The following is an 18,302-nucleotide window of genomic DNA, read 5'->3' on the forward strand; positions in this document are numbered from 1 at the left end:
CTGATTAAGGTGCTATATGTAAGACTAATGGATTTCTTTAAACTCTGACTTAGAAAGTAAATAGCAGTTTGAACTTTGTCTGAAATGATGAGGGCAGCTTTAATTTTTAATAGCTTCATTTTGAAGTCCATGCTATAAAGGTTTCTTCCCCTGCCTATTCAGTGGTGTTTTCTTGGTGATATTTGTTATTTCTGTCCTTTGAAACAAGGACTTTCATTTCTTGCTTCTCTTGCATAATCACCAGATGTACATGAGGCTTGTAAGGACACAACAAATCTCATTTCAGTCTTATTTCCAAAGAGGTAACCTCTATATATGTGCCCTATGTAGGGGCTGCTCAAAGTTTTTCAGAGTGCTGCAGTACTGCTTCAAGTAGGTCACTTCCCTCCTGCACTGGCAATGCATTTCTGATGGCTGAAATATGTTAGCAATGTTGAAAACCAAACTTAGGTTAAAAATACCTAAGACAAAAGATTTTTCACATTCTCCTGTGTTTTCCGAGTTCCTTTCTGCAGTTCTTAATGTAATACAGTCTTTGTTACAAGAACTTGTGTTAATTTAGATCAAACAAGGAGCTGGGTGTAAAAACTTGAAGTTTAAAAATAGTTACTTGTTGTACATAAAGTGCTCAGTTACAGTTTGTACATTTAAAACAACAAACGCACACAAAAAAAATTATTATTTTTGTCAAATAGTGGATCTGACTTTCAGTGTTGACCAATTCAATCATCACACAGCAGTCTGAGAAGTTTGTTGTTCCAGATCAATTTCATGTGTAGGGATAGGGTAGATAATGAAGAAAGAACTAATGTAAACCATTAGCATGCATATTAGTAGTTTTATAAGATCTCTAACTAAAAAGTTACCAACTTAATCGTTGAATATATGACTTGGACTCAAAAGTACTTTCACTTACTACACATTGGCTTTGACCTCAGTTCTCGTGAATCACAAATTTTACAATTGTGCTGTTGCTTTTTCCTGTAGTAATGCTAAATGGAATAGAAATAGACCTGATATTTGAACCATAGGAGCTAGAAGAATGTATTTGGTCATGCTTGCATGTGCTTTCACAGCTTTTTATGTAAACAGTCAATTTGTGTATGAGATGAAGCTCAGCTTGCTGTGTTCCAGAGCGCTCTGCAAAGTCGTGTGACTGAGCAGTTTCATTGTTTTGAATGACTTTATCAGAATTTCTCTACTCAAATGTGGCATCAGCATTTGCTTATGGACATGTATGGAATGGGCCTTTTTGTAAACCGACAGAACAACAAATGTGCCTGTTTCCTGTATCAGTCAGTTCAGCTGATGCTGAGCATCCTTCTGAGACTGGAAGTGGATAGAAATAGTTAGTGCTAAGTAATTGGCCTGATATTCAATAATGTAGAACCCCACCTGTCCCATTTCAGTTCAGAAGGTGATGAGGCAGCTTTAAAAATGTAATTACTTGCAAAAATACCTCATTTGTTGTCATTAAGACGGCTCTTAGCTATTCAAATCTGAAAGTTGTGGTTGTGCTTTGAAGTCCTGTGCAGACAGTATCTGTAAGTTTCCAGGTTGCTGAAGGACAAGAAACAAAGACAAATTTCTGGGTTCTAGTTGACATGAATGTCTTCTTTAGGTACTTCTCTAGGTCTAGTAAGTAATTGTTGAATTATTGCTTGCTTTGCAGAGAGCTTGCTGTGTTGTGTGGTAATGTGTACATGTTTTTTGCAAAATCACACGTCATACCATGACCTTAATCATGCTAACATTGCTTGTTAATTGTTCATTTCCAAGCTTGGGCATAAATGCTGTTCGATTAGAGCCTGATTTTGTACTGTGCTTGTAAATAAAAATAACAATACTGTTGCATAACATACAGCATTGCTTTCATTAAAGATTGATTTATGTGCTATAATTTGTTCCCTTTTTTTTCCTGCACAGATTATCGTGTGGTTGGAGAAAATGCTAGATAAAATAATCAGCATTTTCATAATATTTTTGCTGGTGATAGGAACCCTTCTGCTAGCTCTTCTCCTTACTGCAAAGGTACAGTGTGCTAATGAAAATAATCATAAAGCTCATTTTCGTTGCTGATGAAGGTTGCTGATACTTATATGAGATTGTATTGCTTAAAGATTTTTTCTAAATGTTTAGGAACTAATTGCTCTGTGACAAGTTGAACTTGTCACCATTCCAAGACTATAAAATATACAAAAATATATCAGAATCTCAATGTTTCTATTTCTTTGTATTTCTGTGATTTTTACTTCTGTGACAAGGCTAATATATAGACATTTGTAAATACAGAATTCATTCTAGTAAAAGAATTACTAGCTTATGTATTACAGGAACAGATTTGTTTTGCATCCTGTAGATACTTTCCTTGTCAACAGAAGAACCACTTAGATTTTTTTTCTCTTTAATTTACCTCACATCAGAAACATATGCAAAATAATTAAGATGTATTTGTCAATTTGTTTTTGTAATTGCCTGTAGCAACCTCATGGTATCCTTTTCTCAGTTAAATGTACTGAGATTCATGATCAGATATTCTCTGAAATTGATGTTTGGTTTATGGTTGAGTTTGGGTGGGGTTTTTTTTTTTTTGCTCACCAGAAGAGGTCACTCATGTACTTTTTTTTCCTTTTTCCGTAATGGAGCTGTGTTCATACTTGAAATGGTCAATGGAGATTGAATGTTTGTCTTGAAAACAGTTATGGAACAAAGATCAATGGCTTCTGATGTCAATCTCCTTTTTCCAAAATGTAGGCATATGTAATGTTGAGTACTTAAAATTGAAGACTTTTGAAGTTGTGCAAAGGTTCCTGCCTAAAGCTCCCTTACATTCATAGAAGGAGTATTAAGATATTTATAAAAGGTGTATTTTATCTTGCTGAAGAATTTATTTGGTTAGGCACTACATAGCAGGGTTTGTCATGTTAGAGCTAAGTATTCATTAATTTTTACCCTTCTTTGATCCATGGCTTAAAAAGTTGTATCTGAAACTTTACTTTGTATTTTAGTGCTTCTCTTGACAGCACTGCTGTTATTGTTGAATTTTTTACCACTGATGGGATAAGGTTTAAATTTCCATTTGCTATTACTAGTGACCAGAATTTATTATTGTATTGACTAGGTGTTTCTTGGGTTAATGGAACTTCTTTCTTCATAGTGGGTTGTTTGCACTGGAAGAATTATTTTTTAAATGTACAGACTGGTCACTGCATCCCTTCCCACCTTCCCCCTGCATCCCCACCCTCTTCCTTCCAATACCACTCCCCCTCCCTCCCAAAAATAATTCTTTCAGAATGTAGGAAGAGTTGTAATTTGCATTCCATAACATTTCTGCTCTCTCTCTTGAATTTAGGTACATCAAGAGAGTGTTCACATGATTCAAGTCACAAGCAGCTTGATCAATGAGACAGTAGCCAGTCACCCAGAATGGGCAAAGTAAGAATGCTGAAGTTAAGTGAATAGTATAGGGTAGATGAACAAGCTTCCAGGTGCTCTTATGCATAGTTTTTAATTTAAAAAATCCCCTAGGTGATCAGGAATGTGGGTATCTCTCACAGGCAGATGTAAAAGCTAAGCTATCAGACAGCAGAGATGTGTATGCATCACTCCGGAGGAGTGTCAGTGTGGTATCTCATTTGAGGACTGATTGCATTTTGGTGGTGAAGGACAACTCTATGAGCTTTTCTAGCTGCAGTTGTGGAGAAGAAACTTGTATAGTGCAGAGAATGATGAGATCAGTATTTTGTCCCTTTTTCGTATGAAAGAGAAGTGCTGGCAAAGAATATTCTAGAAAATTTCAAGATAGAGCTAAATTATTTTTTACATGTAGAGAGATGGATGTGGAGTGCATTTGAAGGAATAGGAGTTGAAGACGTTGTTCCTGGAATGAACTGAAGAAGAGTTCAAGGGTGGGAGGGGGGAGTTTGGTGTGAATCAGTTGGGCAGGGCCATCCCTGTTAAGAGTAGATGTGTGTAGTGTGCACAGTGGGGAGTTCGTAAGGTTTGGTCTGTGTAATGACTAAAGTAGGCACCAAGACAAGTAGTAAGGGAGAGAGACAGTGTTGAGAGAAATGCATCTAGAGGAAAATACAGGCACACTGGTAAGCAAAGGAGTCATTGCATGAACATCAGAGGGGGAATAGGTGAGACTGAAAAGTGTGATTTTAAGGGGATCATGTTCCAGGTGGCTTTCATTCTGATTCAGCTAAGCAGACATTGGGTAAATGTGAGATACTAGTTTAATGACAGCAAAAAAAAAATCTCTCCAGAATAAGAATGGTTGACTCTTTCAAGGGCACATTCTAAATAAAAATGATGGTGGTTTAAGAAGATTAAAAGAAAGCAGATGCTGTATTATAAGAGCAAAGCAATTTTTCAAAGAGAGAACTTAATGGTATAGTTAATAACCACTGTAGTAATACATGCTTTAGCACTACTAAAGCAATCACAATCATGAGAACAGAAAGCATTTAAAGCACTTGGTTTTATTCCTTCATGGCATCTCTTACGTTGTTTGGCCTTTCTGTTTTGCTGTAAGATGGAAATATGTGGGACTAATGTAGGTGGAAATTTGACTGTCAGAAGCTTATTTACATAATGAAACTACTGGAGTACTAGTTAAATAATTTGCAGAATTCTAGTATAACTTTTTACTTCCAGTGTTTGCATTCAAATTTGAAGTATCCATAACACTGTATTTTAGTTCATTAAGGGTAAGAATACCTCTTGCCAAATCCATGAAGTTTTACCAGCTTTCAGAGCTGGATGCTCGTATTATGTTTAGAGGTGAGTGATTGAAATATCTTGAAACATTTCTGAAGCATTACACAGACAGAGGAACTTCCATGTTGATCTTCAGTCAGGTGAACAAATACAGCAGTTCTGTTTCCTGAATGCTTTCATTTTGTTTTGGAAGGGCTCCAAAACAAAATGAAATCCAGATGTAAAAAGAAAGTCAAAGCAGAGATTGTGTGCTCTGTATTCACAAGTGGTAAAATGCTGACAACTCAGTAGGGTACATTGCTTGAAAGTGGTGTGAGTCCCTGAAGAAATTCACAAGCAGGTGGTTTGATGAGGACTTAGAAAAAACTGATGTCCGAACCTTTTGTCAGCTGGTTGCTTTTTTTTTGGAAACTATGTTAACAATTTACATTCTGTTTGTAATTTCAAAAGATTGTGTTTGCAGCTAGATAAGACTGCTTCATATGATATTTTCAGGAAACTCTGGGGAAAAAAATAATGTTGTATGAACAGCACACGTAGAGATTGAAGAGCAGATCTCTTCTGAAAAAGTTGAGATATCAAATTAATTAAGGTTTCAGGAACCTTGGAGGATTTTAAATCCAATGATGTGCCTTAGATTTAATTCTGCTTTGCTTTTGGGAAAATCTATTCCTTGATATGTAGAAGGAAACATTTGAGTTGTAGTAAGTTTATATATGTATTTAACCATAATGATTTGTTGTTTCAGAATGTTAATTTGTAATGTGTTTTGGGTGTAATGAAGTGGGTATAATATATAACAGTTAACTTTGTTTTCCCTCTTTAAAATCCACCCCACCCCAGCTGGCTCCCAGAAGCCCAGGTCATTCAGAAGGCACTCAATTCTGCAGCTAACAACGTATACCAGTATGGCCGAGAATGGATCACACACAAGGTAAGAATGAGCTGTCAGAAAGCTCAAATTCTTTGGTTTTTGTTTTCATTTCTTGTATTTCATAAAAGAAAAAAAGAAATAAAAATACATTTGTCAGGAGTTCTTTTCCATGTGTTTAACCATTTTGTTGACAAATCTATTCTTTCCACTCTGGTTTGGGACATTTGAAGGAAGAGTGTGAGTGATTTCAGTAGTCTTTTCTGTTCTGGTGATAGTTTCTTTAGAACTGAAGAATCTATCATCATTCTAATGATTCCCAGTGAAAATGCATCAAATAAAATTGAGTAATTTTTTTTTACCTGGCTTTGACTGTCTTATTATAGACAATGTAAACTTCTATTGCTATCACTGCCCCTCCCTCTCCCCTAATTTCTGAGTGGGCTGGGTGTGATACACTGGACATTTTTTAGATCATAATTTGTATCATTGAGCTATATTCTTCTTCAGAAGAATTTGCCAAGATTCTTACTCATATATTTGATATGTAGCACACATCTTAAATATTTACTCTAAAGATATGATCAAGGATTTTGGATTAAGAATTTTAGAGACGGCATTTCTTTTTCAGTGCAGAAAGAAGTCCTTAGTGCAACAGAATGTTTTTTAACAAAGTCTTTGAATTGTGAACCGTTTTGTCTGAAGTGTGTATTTCATACTGATACTAATTTTTCTAATAACTTGGGTTTGAAATGTGCCTTTACAGGCAATCGTACGTTATTCATCAAGCATGAAGTTCATCAGTGGATGCCTGCTTTGTTCTGTCCTGTATAATAAAAGATTTTTATGTGTTTTAGCTCCATAAGATTTTAGGAGAAAAAGTAAATAACACTGCTGTGATTGAAAAACAAGTGCTGGAGCTCTGGGACAGGCTTTATCACTCTTGGTTTGTGAAGGTGGGTAACTTATTTAAATGGTATTCATGTAAAGTATCACTTAGTACTCTAACATAATTATGCTAAATATGTATTTCTGAGGGAGAGATTAGCAGACAGTTAAAAGGTTGAGAAAAGCTAGGTAAAATTTTCAAATGTGTAAGACACATTATTCTAGAGTCACAGTTTTAGTATATCCAGAGTCGTGTCCTACAATTAAATAGTTCAGTGTGTTTTTGTGTGTGCCATTTTACAGTTTTTTACTTTTTATAATTAGTATTTCATACTTTAGCACTTTCTGCTGATTATTTGGGTTGTTGAGGTCTTGGGAAAAGGCAACTGGTCTTCTGCATGATTTGTGTAACTTTTATTAAGTTGAAAATGTGAGAAAGTAATTGTCCTCTCATTAAGTTTCTTACAGTGCATTTTTACAGCTACGTTATAATGGGTTCTGTACACTGAATCCTGAAAAGTTCCTAAGAGTTAAATTGTTATAATGCTGCCAGTGCTGTTTGCAGTTTAAAGGAAAGAGCAATTCATTAGCCATTGTGCAATGGAAATATCAAATCCAGAAGTCATATTCCTGAAATACTGCTGTATATTTAAATTGTTGTAGTTATAGTAACACTTTTCTTTATGCAGTTATTCTTCAAGTACCTCTAAAGTTCAAAGAAGATCTCTGCATTAAAGAAATAACAGTTTTGGTATAGAACTAGATGAGCAGGTGATAGGTCTCCCTACAGTTTACAAATACAGGAGGCCTATTCGAGGGGAATTTTTAACTACTCATATGTTTTACTCTAAATAAATTGTTAGCTCAGAAGAAAGATCTCTGTGTTGACAGTGGATTGTTATAGAAGGTTGCTAATCACAAAGTGTAACAGTGCATCTAGAGAGATTTAGTAATGAGCAGAAAATGTAATGCTCTTAGATAAATCAGTGCAGGGACTGCACTTGGAATGTTATTTGCCATGGGTGGCAAAAAAGATACTGCCATTTTGAATTCAGGCTGCTAAGGCTAAAAGTGTGCAGAAAATTTTAACAAGTAGTGGAATGCTTATTGTAAAAATCAGAGACAAGAACTTGAGAAGTCTCCTTCTATTAAAGACTAGGATGTTTTAGTCAGCGGGTTTGCTTAAGCTTGCTTACAGAGAATTTTGACATCCTTTGAAACACTTGTCACAGTCCCAGCCTGTGGCATTCAAGATGGTAATCAGGTATTATTCACTGGGCAATAGGCAACTTCATAATTAGGGAGGAGCCACTTAAGGAATTAGCTGTTGTTTTTATGGCCATATCCTGTTGCCTTGTTGTGTTGCAGTTACAAAGGTGTGTAGTCAGAATCCCGATCCTGCATCCAGTTTAGCTTTTAGGTTTTGTGTGATTGAACATTTCCTGTGAAGAGGTAGAAACTGATCGTGAGAAAACTAGTTGCTTGGACTTCTGCTTGCATTTTACTTTATGGGCTGTGCTGGGAAAACTTGTATGTTGCAAACAGTAAATTATGTAGGCAATAATTGAAATCATTACCTCTTTCTTGTGTTCTTTCATTAAGGGCAAAATAGATACCATTGTATCAGTCAAGCAGTTAAGTTAACTTTTAACTGAGGTGAATCAATACAACATACGCATGTGTAATTAAATGGGATAATTAATTACAGTTTTCTGGCAGATTTTAATTTTTTCCAGTGTAGAGAGTACTTCCAGGTATTTTTCGGGATGCCAGTTAAAGCAGCTCTAAGTATTTATATGCGTGTTGGATCTATTCTTCATTAAGAAAATAGCAGTCTAAAGCATTAGCTTGGTCTTTCTCATATCTCTACGTTTTATTAGATTGTCTATTTTCTTTGTTTTTAAGAATGTAACACATTCTGGAAGACACAAAGGACACAAGTGGCACATAAACCGTCAAAACAGCTGGCTTGGAGATATTCTGGACTGGCAAGATGTTGCATCGTTTGTTCACGATAACATCGAAACATTTCTCTCGGTACGTATTCTTTGCACTTATTTTGAAGTTGGTCTAATTTTTAACTGATAGCAGTTTCTCCTTGGAGTACTACTAAGGTTATAGATTCGAGTAAATGGAAAATTATGGAAACACTGTTAGTGTTATTTACAATTACCGAAGCAATTGTTGCAAGCCTATTTAAGAGATAACTGTAAAACAAACAGAAATGTTTATGGTAAAGCTCTTGTGCTTTCAGCATCTTCATGGATTTCAGCTTCCCAGATGTCTTCCAGAGGAATATTGTTACCTGTGTCACCTGCAAGCTGATTTTCAGTGCATTATTTTATGCAGTCTTTTCTCTTTAAAGAAGAAAACAATTGGTTGAGGTTATAATTGAAGAAGCTGTTGACTAAGAGGTTGTGAAAACAAAACCAAGCAATGAAATTGGGGGGGCTGATTTTTTTTTTTTTTGCCTCAAATTCCTATTATTTGTTGGGTTGAAATCAGCTTATTTTTCTCTTCTTTTATGAAAGTTCTGTGGAGAATGAAATTAATATTTTACACAGTGTGAATTCTTGAATAAAAACATTTCACCTTATGAGGAGAAAAAGAGGAAGCATTGAAAGCAATCCAAATTGAAGTGTTTCACTAAAAAAATCATGTTAAATCCTAAATGCTTAATACATAGAGTCAATCCCCAATACAGTTCATGTTTGACTTGAACTGTTGTCATTACATTATCTTCAGTTTTGGAAGGCTATTATTTATACCTAACTGGCACTATAGCAGATCTGTGGATGCAGTTAAAGCTAACATTTTCCAAGCTCTTGGCTTAGACTGATAGGCATTTGTGCTTTTTCCGTCCTCTCCCAGCTGCTGCTTAAATTGTGACAGCTTCTACCATAGAAAAAGATGTGAGACAAGAAAGAATTGCAAGAAACTTTATTGCAGTAAACCTTTTTTCAGTTAATTATGAAATTTGCGTGATACTTTCTCAGAGTTAGCCATGCATGCTTGAGGCAAGGGGTTTAAAAATGCACAGCACATCATGATTTAAAATCAGTGTGGAGTTTCGTTCTAGGCAAAAGGCACAGAAGGAGGAGAAACTACCTGATAAGAGTGTGTCATTTGCAGCATTGCTGCACAGTGCTCAGAAACCATGATGTAAAGTGTGCTTCAGTAATCTAAGCAGGCTAGAGAGAGGCGAAGAAAATTGTAAAGAGAATAAATATTTAAGAATGAAAAATATTAATATTAAAATTTTCATCTAGCTAACATGCTTGCTTTACTTCTAAAAACTGGTTTAAAAGTTCAAGAAAAACATGCCAGCAATTGCCTTGCTTTCCTGTTTATTTCCAGGAACTCATTACTCATCAGCTGTGGGGAAACACCTGTCTTTTTTCTCCATATACTCATGTCCTTAATAGCAGCCTGTAAACTAGTCAGCTTAGTATAAAGCTCTAAATCCTGATTTCACGTTCTTACTGGGCAGCATTTTCTTTCCCGGCTTTCTTATCTACAGTGCATTGCATAAATATTACTCACGCTAATGTTTTTAATTAAAATTAATGAAAATACAGTCTCTGTTCTTGTTTAGGTCATTAAAACTTGGAGATTATTAAAATAAGAATAGCTTTTGCTTAGGTCTGGTATGTTTAGTCAAGTTTCTTACCTAGCCTAAGATACAAAGCAGCCTTACTGTATTCAGGATTTATGTTATTACCAGAGCATGAAAACTTTTCTCCTGGTATTTTGAAGTGGAACAATGGGTTATTATAATGGTATACTGAATTGGGAAGGGCTAATATTTGAAATTTTGTGAGTGCTTTAGGGAGCATATGTTCTGGGGATTTAATTTTTCTGTTGCTTAGATTCTTTAGTTTAGGCTTTTTGTTTGTTTGCTTTTTTCATATTTTATGGAACTTTGGGTGGGATTTAGACGAGATTAGATGGGGTTTTGAGCAACCTGATCTAAGCAAAGGTGACCCTGCCTATGGTGGGGGGATTGGGACCAGATGATCTTTAAGGTCTCTTCCAACTCCAACTGTTCTTTTTTTTTTTTTTTTTTTGGTTGAGTGTGTTGTTGGGGAGAGTGAAGTTGAACACTTGAAATCAGTGCTGGCTTGCATTTCTTAAGAATATAGCAAGACTCAGTACAGTCCCAAAGCTGTGTTGACAGTTATTTTTTAACATACAGATAATTTAAAGAAAACGAGATAGCTGTAAAGAACTGTGTAAAAAAGTGGATACACAGCTCTAATGAGATTTCCTCCACTTTTGGAGAAGCATAAATGTGTATGATTACAGTACTTGCATGTAACAAATATTTATGCATAGATTGAGTTAACCAAAAAATAACTGTCTTGCTAGCCCCTTGGCTTTCTGAAGTATTTCAGAATAGAACAGATGACATTTTTCTTTGAAAATACAGCTATTTGACAATGTCATATTACAGCCACAAGCAGATAAGCTCTTCTCCATTGATGGAAGTCAAAGGAAGTGTTCTTCCTCCTTAATAGAAGGAGTGTTTACTGTAAGAAAAATGTTAAGAGAAGACAGATGCTAGTGTTTCACTTCAGGCTTTTACCGTAATAGAAGAAATTCTCATTTTAGAGTTGAAAGCATGTAATTAAATTACTGATGTAGGTGTGCTGGGGAATTGCTGGTGTTCATTTAATTTGCAACAACACGCATCAATTCAACTTTGCAACTTTGAGTATCAGGTAAAGCTTGGAAGACTTCTGTACCCCCCTCAAAATGTGCTGTTCATTATAGCAGTTATGCTTAGCTGTAGTTTGATGTAGACAGACCTTAATTATTTTAAAGTAATTTACTATATAAACATGTAAATTGCCTGAAGATTTAATATGAAGATAAGCTTTTCCAAATCATCAGTTTGCATTTTTTTTTCCTAAAAGCTTTGGTGTTAGCAGCACTGCTGCCTTTTTCTAGTATTAGAAGCAGTAATGTTAAAAACCATCATAATATAATCAGTGGTGTGTTTCTGAAGTGGGATTTATTTCATTTCCTACTTGGCAGAGAGAGCAGGAGTGGAGCCTCACTTTATGCCTTGCATTTTGCACCCCATATTCCTCTCCAAGGTAGTTTATCAGATGGATGAAATAGGCAACATGCAGCTGGACTATTAAGATTTAATTTCTGAAAAATAAAAAAGACTCATTCTTTCCTCACTCCTCTGCTTTTCCATTCATAACCCTTTTTCTCCATTTCTCGTATGCTTGTAGCATTGAGAAAGTGAATTGCTGCTGGCTAAATCTGTGAATGATGACTCAGAGAGATCCCTTGATGTTACATGAGACATTGCTAATGTCTTCTTAATTTGATCTGTTGGCTCCTTGCATAAGAATACTCATCATTTCACCACCAGGTGGTATCTCATTCAGAGATCTCCCAGACAGGAAGATGGAAGACCTTCCACAGAGATAGACACAGCAGGCTTCAGCTTCGTTAGGTTTCCCTTTCCATGCTTTTAGCGTGACTGATCTGTACATTTTAAATCAAGTCAGCTTCTCAAATATTTCACTGAGTTACTACGCATCCTAATATTTTTCTGGCTCCAGTAATTTCTTCAAGTAATCTCATAAGTTTATAGTTAATTCAGTCCATTTTTCAGTAATATATCAACTAGCATGTTGGGTTGGTTGTTTTTTACATCTTTATATCCAGTTTTATTCCCTTTATACAGAATTGAGTTAGGTGCTTAGTTTTATCTGGCTTCCAGAAGTTTGCTGACTTGAAGTTCTCAGCAAATTACTGTTTTGGTCAAGTGCCTTTTAACCCTCATTTTCAGGTGTTGACCAGTTTAAAAGTGGCCAAGAAGACACCCTAGCTGCCTGAGAACATTGTGTGCAATTTTTCTTTCTTGCCTGTTACAGGTTGGAAAGGTACAGTAACTGATTCTGAAGGTGGCACAATGTGATGTGTCAGAGAGTCCTGAATTATTTACAGCTTTGTAGCTCTTCTAAACACTGATCCCTTATGACTGCTTACAGAGCAGTGGTTTGGGGGAAGAGGTGTGGTTTTCTGTTTTTTAATAGGAAAAAAGTAACTAAAAGTAATGTAACATTGTTGCATAAATATTCACACTTTGTAGTGTTTTGGAGAACTCAGCTGGCAAGGTGTTAACAATTCTTTATGTGTAGTAGGTGACCTCATCAACTCAGCTGCAGAAGGCTCTGGGAATCGAACAGCATTATGAGCTCCTAGGTGCAGCTGCATGTAATTTGATTTTGTGAGTGGTAGGGAAATATTTGAGCACGTTCTGACACTGTATTCAGTAATGATTAGAGTCTGCTATGTCTGTCTTCTCACCTTAGCTATGAAAAGCTTGTATCTTGAAATTTTAATGATATATATGTGTAACAAGGAATTACTCTGTAGTTGGAGAAGAGTCCTAAAAGATGCAGTTGCTTTCATAAGACATACTAAAGCTGTAGAAAGGTACTATCTACACTTAATCTAAAGCAGATGCTGGTGATAACTGGTTCAACAGTTCAAATCAATGACTCCACCAAACAAGGATGTTCACATAGGAGAACCATTCATGATGTTAATGGAACCTGATACCTACATTCAAACTACCTGTAGTTGTATACTTCTGGTTATTAGCCCTCAGGCTTAAGCTTCTAGGGAAAGTGTTCAATAAATCCTGCCTCTACTGGAGAAACATCCTGTTTTGAAAACATTCACCGTCCTAGCAATTCTGTGCTCTCCTCTGGCAGATGGAACAAGCTCCTCTCTTTGTAAACTATCACTGGTACCAGCTTAGCTTATGTGTTGCAAGTGAGAGGTTTAACAATTGCTGTGATTACTAGTTAGAAAGCTGCTAAATCAGAGTAGTTATACTCTTTAGAGCAAAAGTTTACTAGACCAGTTTTCATTAACAACATGGTTCATGCCTGTGGTTTGCTTTGCAATCTCCTAATCATTATGATTATGTATTGAAAGTGGTCAGTCCTTAACAATCATGTTCTACATGAGCTGTGTGGCTGAAAAACCATCATGATGGTGCTGTGTAGTTGGCACCAATAGAGGCTGTTCTTAATGGTCTGAGTCACAGGAGTGTAAATGAGCTGGCTGAAGAGCTTTTAGGTATGCAAAGCTGGAACTTAATTAAGGAGCTTCTCCTTTCATAAGGTGTTCTTATACTGGACAGCTCCTGCCCCTTGACGTCTGCCCTGGACTGTGTGCTGTGATACATGGGAAAAGTATTACTTTTCCAGGTCATGACAGGTGCCTTGTCCTGTTGTTAGCTTGTTGTGTTTTTTCCCCCCTTTCTTAGTTCTTACATCATTTTCTTGAAGGAAAAGCAATCTTCTAGCTCATAAAGTTGTGCATCTTCCATGCCTTCTTACTCAAAACACTGCTCATGTTTCAGGGGCTTTAGTTTTCAATCTGTGTCCCTATTTGCAAGGCCTTTGCTGCTGTTCTATGATTAAACTCCACATTATAACAGAAGACCTGTGGCACAGAAGCTCCTGTTCACACACCAAGTTCTAATAACAATCTTAAATATCTTGGAGGGGAACCTTGCATACAACTTAAAGCCTGCTATTAGCAATCATAGCAGTATCCTTCCTGAATAAAACTGGAAGGCCTCTTCTTTATCTACAAACCATTGCCTCAGAATTCACTGTCCTCTGTGTCTACAGTCCTTGTAATATAATGTCTAGATGGTAAAGTTACCTAGGGGCTGCACGGATTTGTACCACTGCTGCACCCCCAGAATGACTTTGTAGTCCATAGAAGAAGGAAAGGAACAGGTACCAGTGGGAGAACATTTTTCAGGAGTGTCCTCTTCGCTTCTAACCTCACCTGAATTCTCAAGAGACACTAATAAAATCTGTACAAAAGATGAGCTTTAACATTCATAATTCCCATTAAATACTAGGGAGCATGAACTAAGTAGGTCTTGCTGTGTTGTAATTCCCTGTCATTTCCCCCAGCACTTACTCCCTCTCAAGTTCATGCTTAATAAATTATGTTTAATATGATTCACTCACTTCTAAAGGAGAGGTGATCACATGGCTTATACTCTTTGCTCTACTGAGGAAGGGTTTTTTTGGTTTTAGGGGGTGTTGGTTGATTGGTTTTGTTTTTAATTTGGCCTCATTGCTATTTATTAAACCAAGACTAATAGTTGCTAGTTTTCAATAATTACTTGATTAACTGATGGAGCCTTACTCAAAATCACAACTTTGCATTTCTCTGTAAATATTACTAAAAATATGTATTTCATTGCCATGAAACATTTTAACAACAAATTTATTGAAATAGTAATTTTATTATTTGATTGGGAGCATCAGATTTATTTCTACCTTGTGATATTACTCCTTGTTCTTTGTGTCTTAACATTTCTGTTTTTGAAAAGGTGAATATTTTCTCCCAAGACAAGATCTGCTTGGCAGGAATGTTAATCACAGTAAACAAGTATCACCACATCTAGTTTTTTTGCAGTTTTGCATAATGAAATAATTTTGAATACTGAGAGAAAAATTCCAAAACCTAATAATTAGCTACATAGAAACTTGCCTTTGGTAAAGTGGACATTTTCACTTGATAGAACCTGCTGTAATGTGGGAGTGAGGGAAGATGATTTTTTTTTGTTAAAGTCGTCTCTGTTTAGCTTGATGGAGATGAATCACTCAACAAGTAATTGTCAGTCCATGCTAATAGTATCCAATGTCTAAATCTGTCTTCTCTTCTTCCTCCTTTTTCAGATCCTGGAGTCTCTGTGGATAGTGATGAGTCGCAATGTGAGCCTCTTGTTTACTACGGTTACAGCATTAGTGACAATCCTCTTCCACAGTGGGACAGCTCTCCTCAATTTTGTGCTTTCAGTGGTAAGTAGTGTGTCATTGATTTACACGGTCCATTTTACTGGAGTAACCTAATTGCACATATTGTAACAATGAAAACTCAAACCTAAAGCATTGAAAACATCTTCTAAACTTATCTAATACCAAAATTCTGTTTTGGTATTAGATAAGATGTTGCAAATTTGCTATCTGTTTTGGGGGCATTCTAGATGGGAGGGCAAGATTAGGAGGTAGTAAGTCTTCCTGTCATTCTGTTAGTGGAAAATTCTTGTTTCAGACCTTGAAGGTACTAAGCTGTAGCTTGTAATATTCTACATAACTACTGAAATCTTACGGCATGTCTGCATAAGCATATCCCTATACAAGCCATTGCTTTCAGGAGATTGGAAACATTTTTGCAGGGAAATCGCCAATTTTGTTCTCTTGCTGTCTTCTGTAAAAAAAGATTGCATGAAAGCATTTTATTTCTTCTTTAGTCCACAACTTCACCCAAGATGGCACATTTAAAACTGTGTCAAAAAAGTTAGCATACAAAAATTGCAAGCTTGGGAGCTAATTGCTAGTGATTTAAAGGTACTCAGGCTTAGATAGAAAATTTATCTTTAGATGCCTAATGACTTATATCAAGTTCATTGCATGCTGTTTCTGTGATGCATGATCCTGACTCTTTGCCAGCAGAATCCTGCCTCTTGCTGGGGCACTTGTACAGTCAGCTGGTTTAGCAGAGGTAGTTGGGATCTTGCAGTGTTGGAATTCTTTTAAAGATTAGATGCTTTAACTGTGCTTTTGTTTTTTCATTTTTCATTTTTCCTAGTTGCTACAGAAAAATTTTTACTAGTTTGGGGTGGCACAAGCTAACTTAAATTTTCCAACAAGATAATGCTCAAAGTGGTTAGCTTTTCTAGCTTTTCATTTCAGTCCAGTTTTAGTCATCCTGAATTTAAATTAATACTGACTTTTATTTTAGCTTTAAAAATTTGTTCTTTAAAGTATGGAAATAATGGACACTTTGTTCAAAAGCTCCATTTTGAAAAATACATCTTCCATCAAAAAATTAAGTAGGCATGTCAATCTGTGTAGCACATCCATCCATGATCCAGTAAGATTGTGTTCAGATCTTAAACAAACTTTTGAAAACTGATCATTAGTTACAGAAGTGTCAGTTTCATTTCATTTCTGAATAGAAGTTCCTGTCTGCACACATGTGCTCATGGATGTATGTATATGCCTTTGTGTGAGTGTATAGTTATGCACATGTGTATACTCACATGTGCACTCACTCTGCTCATATTCTGTTACAAAGATTGGAAGAGAAAAAGCTCCATTTGGCTGATGGGCATCTACAGTTCTGCAGGGCATGCACAGATCTTGGATGCTGTTAAATACACAACTAAACAAACAACCAGAAAACCCAAAACAAGGAAAAAAACTCCCAGCAAACAAAAACCCTGAAGCTTTTCAGCAGAAAATTGAGTATGAAAAGCAGATACAAAAATATTTACTGAATCAATGGACCTGATGCACAAGCAATTAGGTTGTGTGTTTCTTGATGCCTGTGGAAATGCTGAATTATCATTTTGGTAGAGAGTGTTTACCCAGAGTTTTCTCCTTGAATTCAGTCTATCCCTTCTCAACTTTGAGTATTTAATGTTTTCAGCTACAGGACAAATTCTACAGCATGAAGCAGTAATCCATCAATTGTTTAACTATGGAACGGTCATACTGTTTTGTCTTTGGTAAATTCTTTCTCATAGTCATTGGCAGGATCTTGAATTGTTGCTTAGGAAACAATTTAGGTATCTCAGATGTACTGTAAAAGCGGTCTGAAAGCTTTTATCCTCCAGTTGCTCTAAGACGGTACATATCTTTTGATGCTGAATGTAGTATTGAGGTTATTCCACTTGTTGGAAGAATCAGCAAGCCATTTGATAATACATTATTGTATTCTGTGACTACAGGTTCTTTTTGAATTTTTACATCTATTGTGCTAAAGGAAATACATTAATTTCCTAAAAGGCAGATACTCCAAAATTCCAGAGTTAATTTTGTGTGATGCTGTGGTCACATCCATCTTCTTTTAGCAGAAATTGAGTAGGGTTTGTAAGTTTTCCTGCCTGGTAGTTGAGCCTAATGCTGTTTTATTCCACTGCTGTTCATTCCTAGCCATTGCTTTGGCTTTCACTCTTCAGGTGGGTATATCTATCTTGTCCCTCCTTAAGAAAGCAAGTTTTTTCTGTAAACACTGGGGAAGAACAGTGGATAAGCAGATATTACACTTATTGTACTTAGAGCAAGATGCTACTCTCTGTGTTGAAAACTACATGTGCAGAAAGATCTGCTCAGTGGAAGGAAGACACAACATCATCTGAGTGCCTGCTTCAGTGCAGAATTTTCTACTGAAAGCAGGAAATATAGTAGCTTAGAAATGGCAGAGGCCATCAAGGAAAAATATAGCCATAATCTCAGAATTACAAAGGATGTTAAAATGTGATTTAAGATTCTCTTACTTAAAAGTTGTAGCAAAACCTAGCTGATACTGCTACTGGCACTAGACTATCTCTCATTAAAGCAAAGCTTAATTTTTGTTATTATTTTTTTTAAGCTCAAAATTAATGTTAACAGCACGCTATTAAAATCTGCTGATATAATGACTTGTTTTATTAGCTAGATTGGTTTATCTCCCAAGGCAGAAGCTAAACACCTGGGGAGATGGAATGTAGCCTAAACCAATATATGGCAATTTGGACAGGGTCATTAGAGGTTAATATTTGAATGTGACTTTCAAGTTTAAGTCTGGGAGGGCAGAGTAGGAGGAAAATGGTAGTAGCATTTTACTGAGTATAAAGAAATTAGGAACAGAGACGGAAGTCATTTTGAGATTGGTAATGAAATATTGCAATGCTGTTTGCATTTTGTTTTCTGAGCATCTTCAGAGGGAGTGAAGGAAAAGAACATGAGGTGTCTGCAAGCTGGATGAAATGCTT

General features: G+C 36.1%; 1 protein-coding gene across 2 annotated transcripts in view; it reads left to right on the plus strand.

Annotated features, from left to right (window-relative positions):
* Positions 1 to 18,302, plus strand: part of TMEM245 (transmembrane protein 245) — a 76,597-nt gene that overhangs the window by 31,056 nt on the left and 27,239 nt on the right. For both annotated transcript variants that reach the window (XM_068195568.1, XM_068195576.1), the window contains 6 exons: positions 1,927 to 2,031; positions 3,353 to 3,435; positions 5,566 to 5,656; positions 6,451 to 6,549; positions 8,387 to 8,518; positions 15,220 to 15,342. In XM_068195568.1, coding sequence (XP_068051669.1) covers positions 1,927 to 2,031; positions 3,353 to 3,435; positions 5,566 to 5,656; positions 6,451 to 6,549; positions 8,387 to 8,518; positions 15,220 to 15,342 — 633 coding nt within the window. The remainder of the gene's footprint in view (positions 1 to 1,926; positions 2,032 to 3,352; positions 3,436 to 5,565; positions 5,657 to 6,450; positions 6,550 to 8,386; positions 8,519 to 15,219; positions 15,343 to 18,302) is intronic.

The sequence above is a fragment of the Anomalospiza imberbis genome, chromosome 1 (assembly GCF_031753505.1).
Source record: "Anomalospiza imberbis isolate Cuckoo-Finch-1a 21T00152 chromosome 1, ASM3175350v1, whole genome shotgun sequence".
Taxonomy (NCBI): Eukaryota; Metazoa; Chordata; class Aves; order Passeriformes; family Viduidae; genus Anomalospiza; species Anomalospiza imberbis.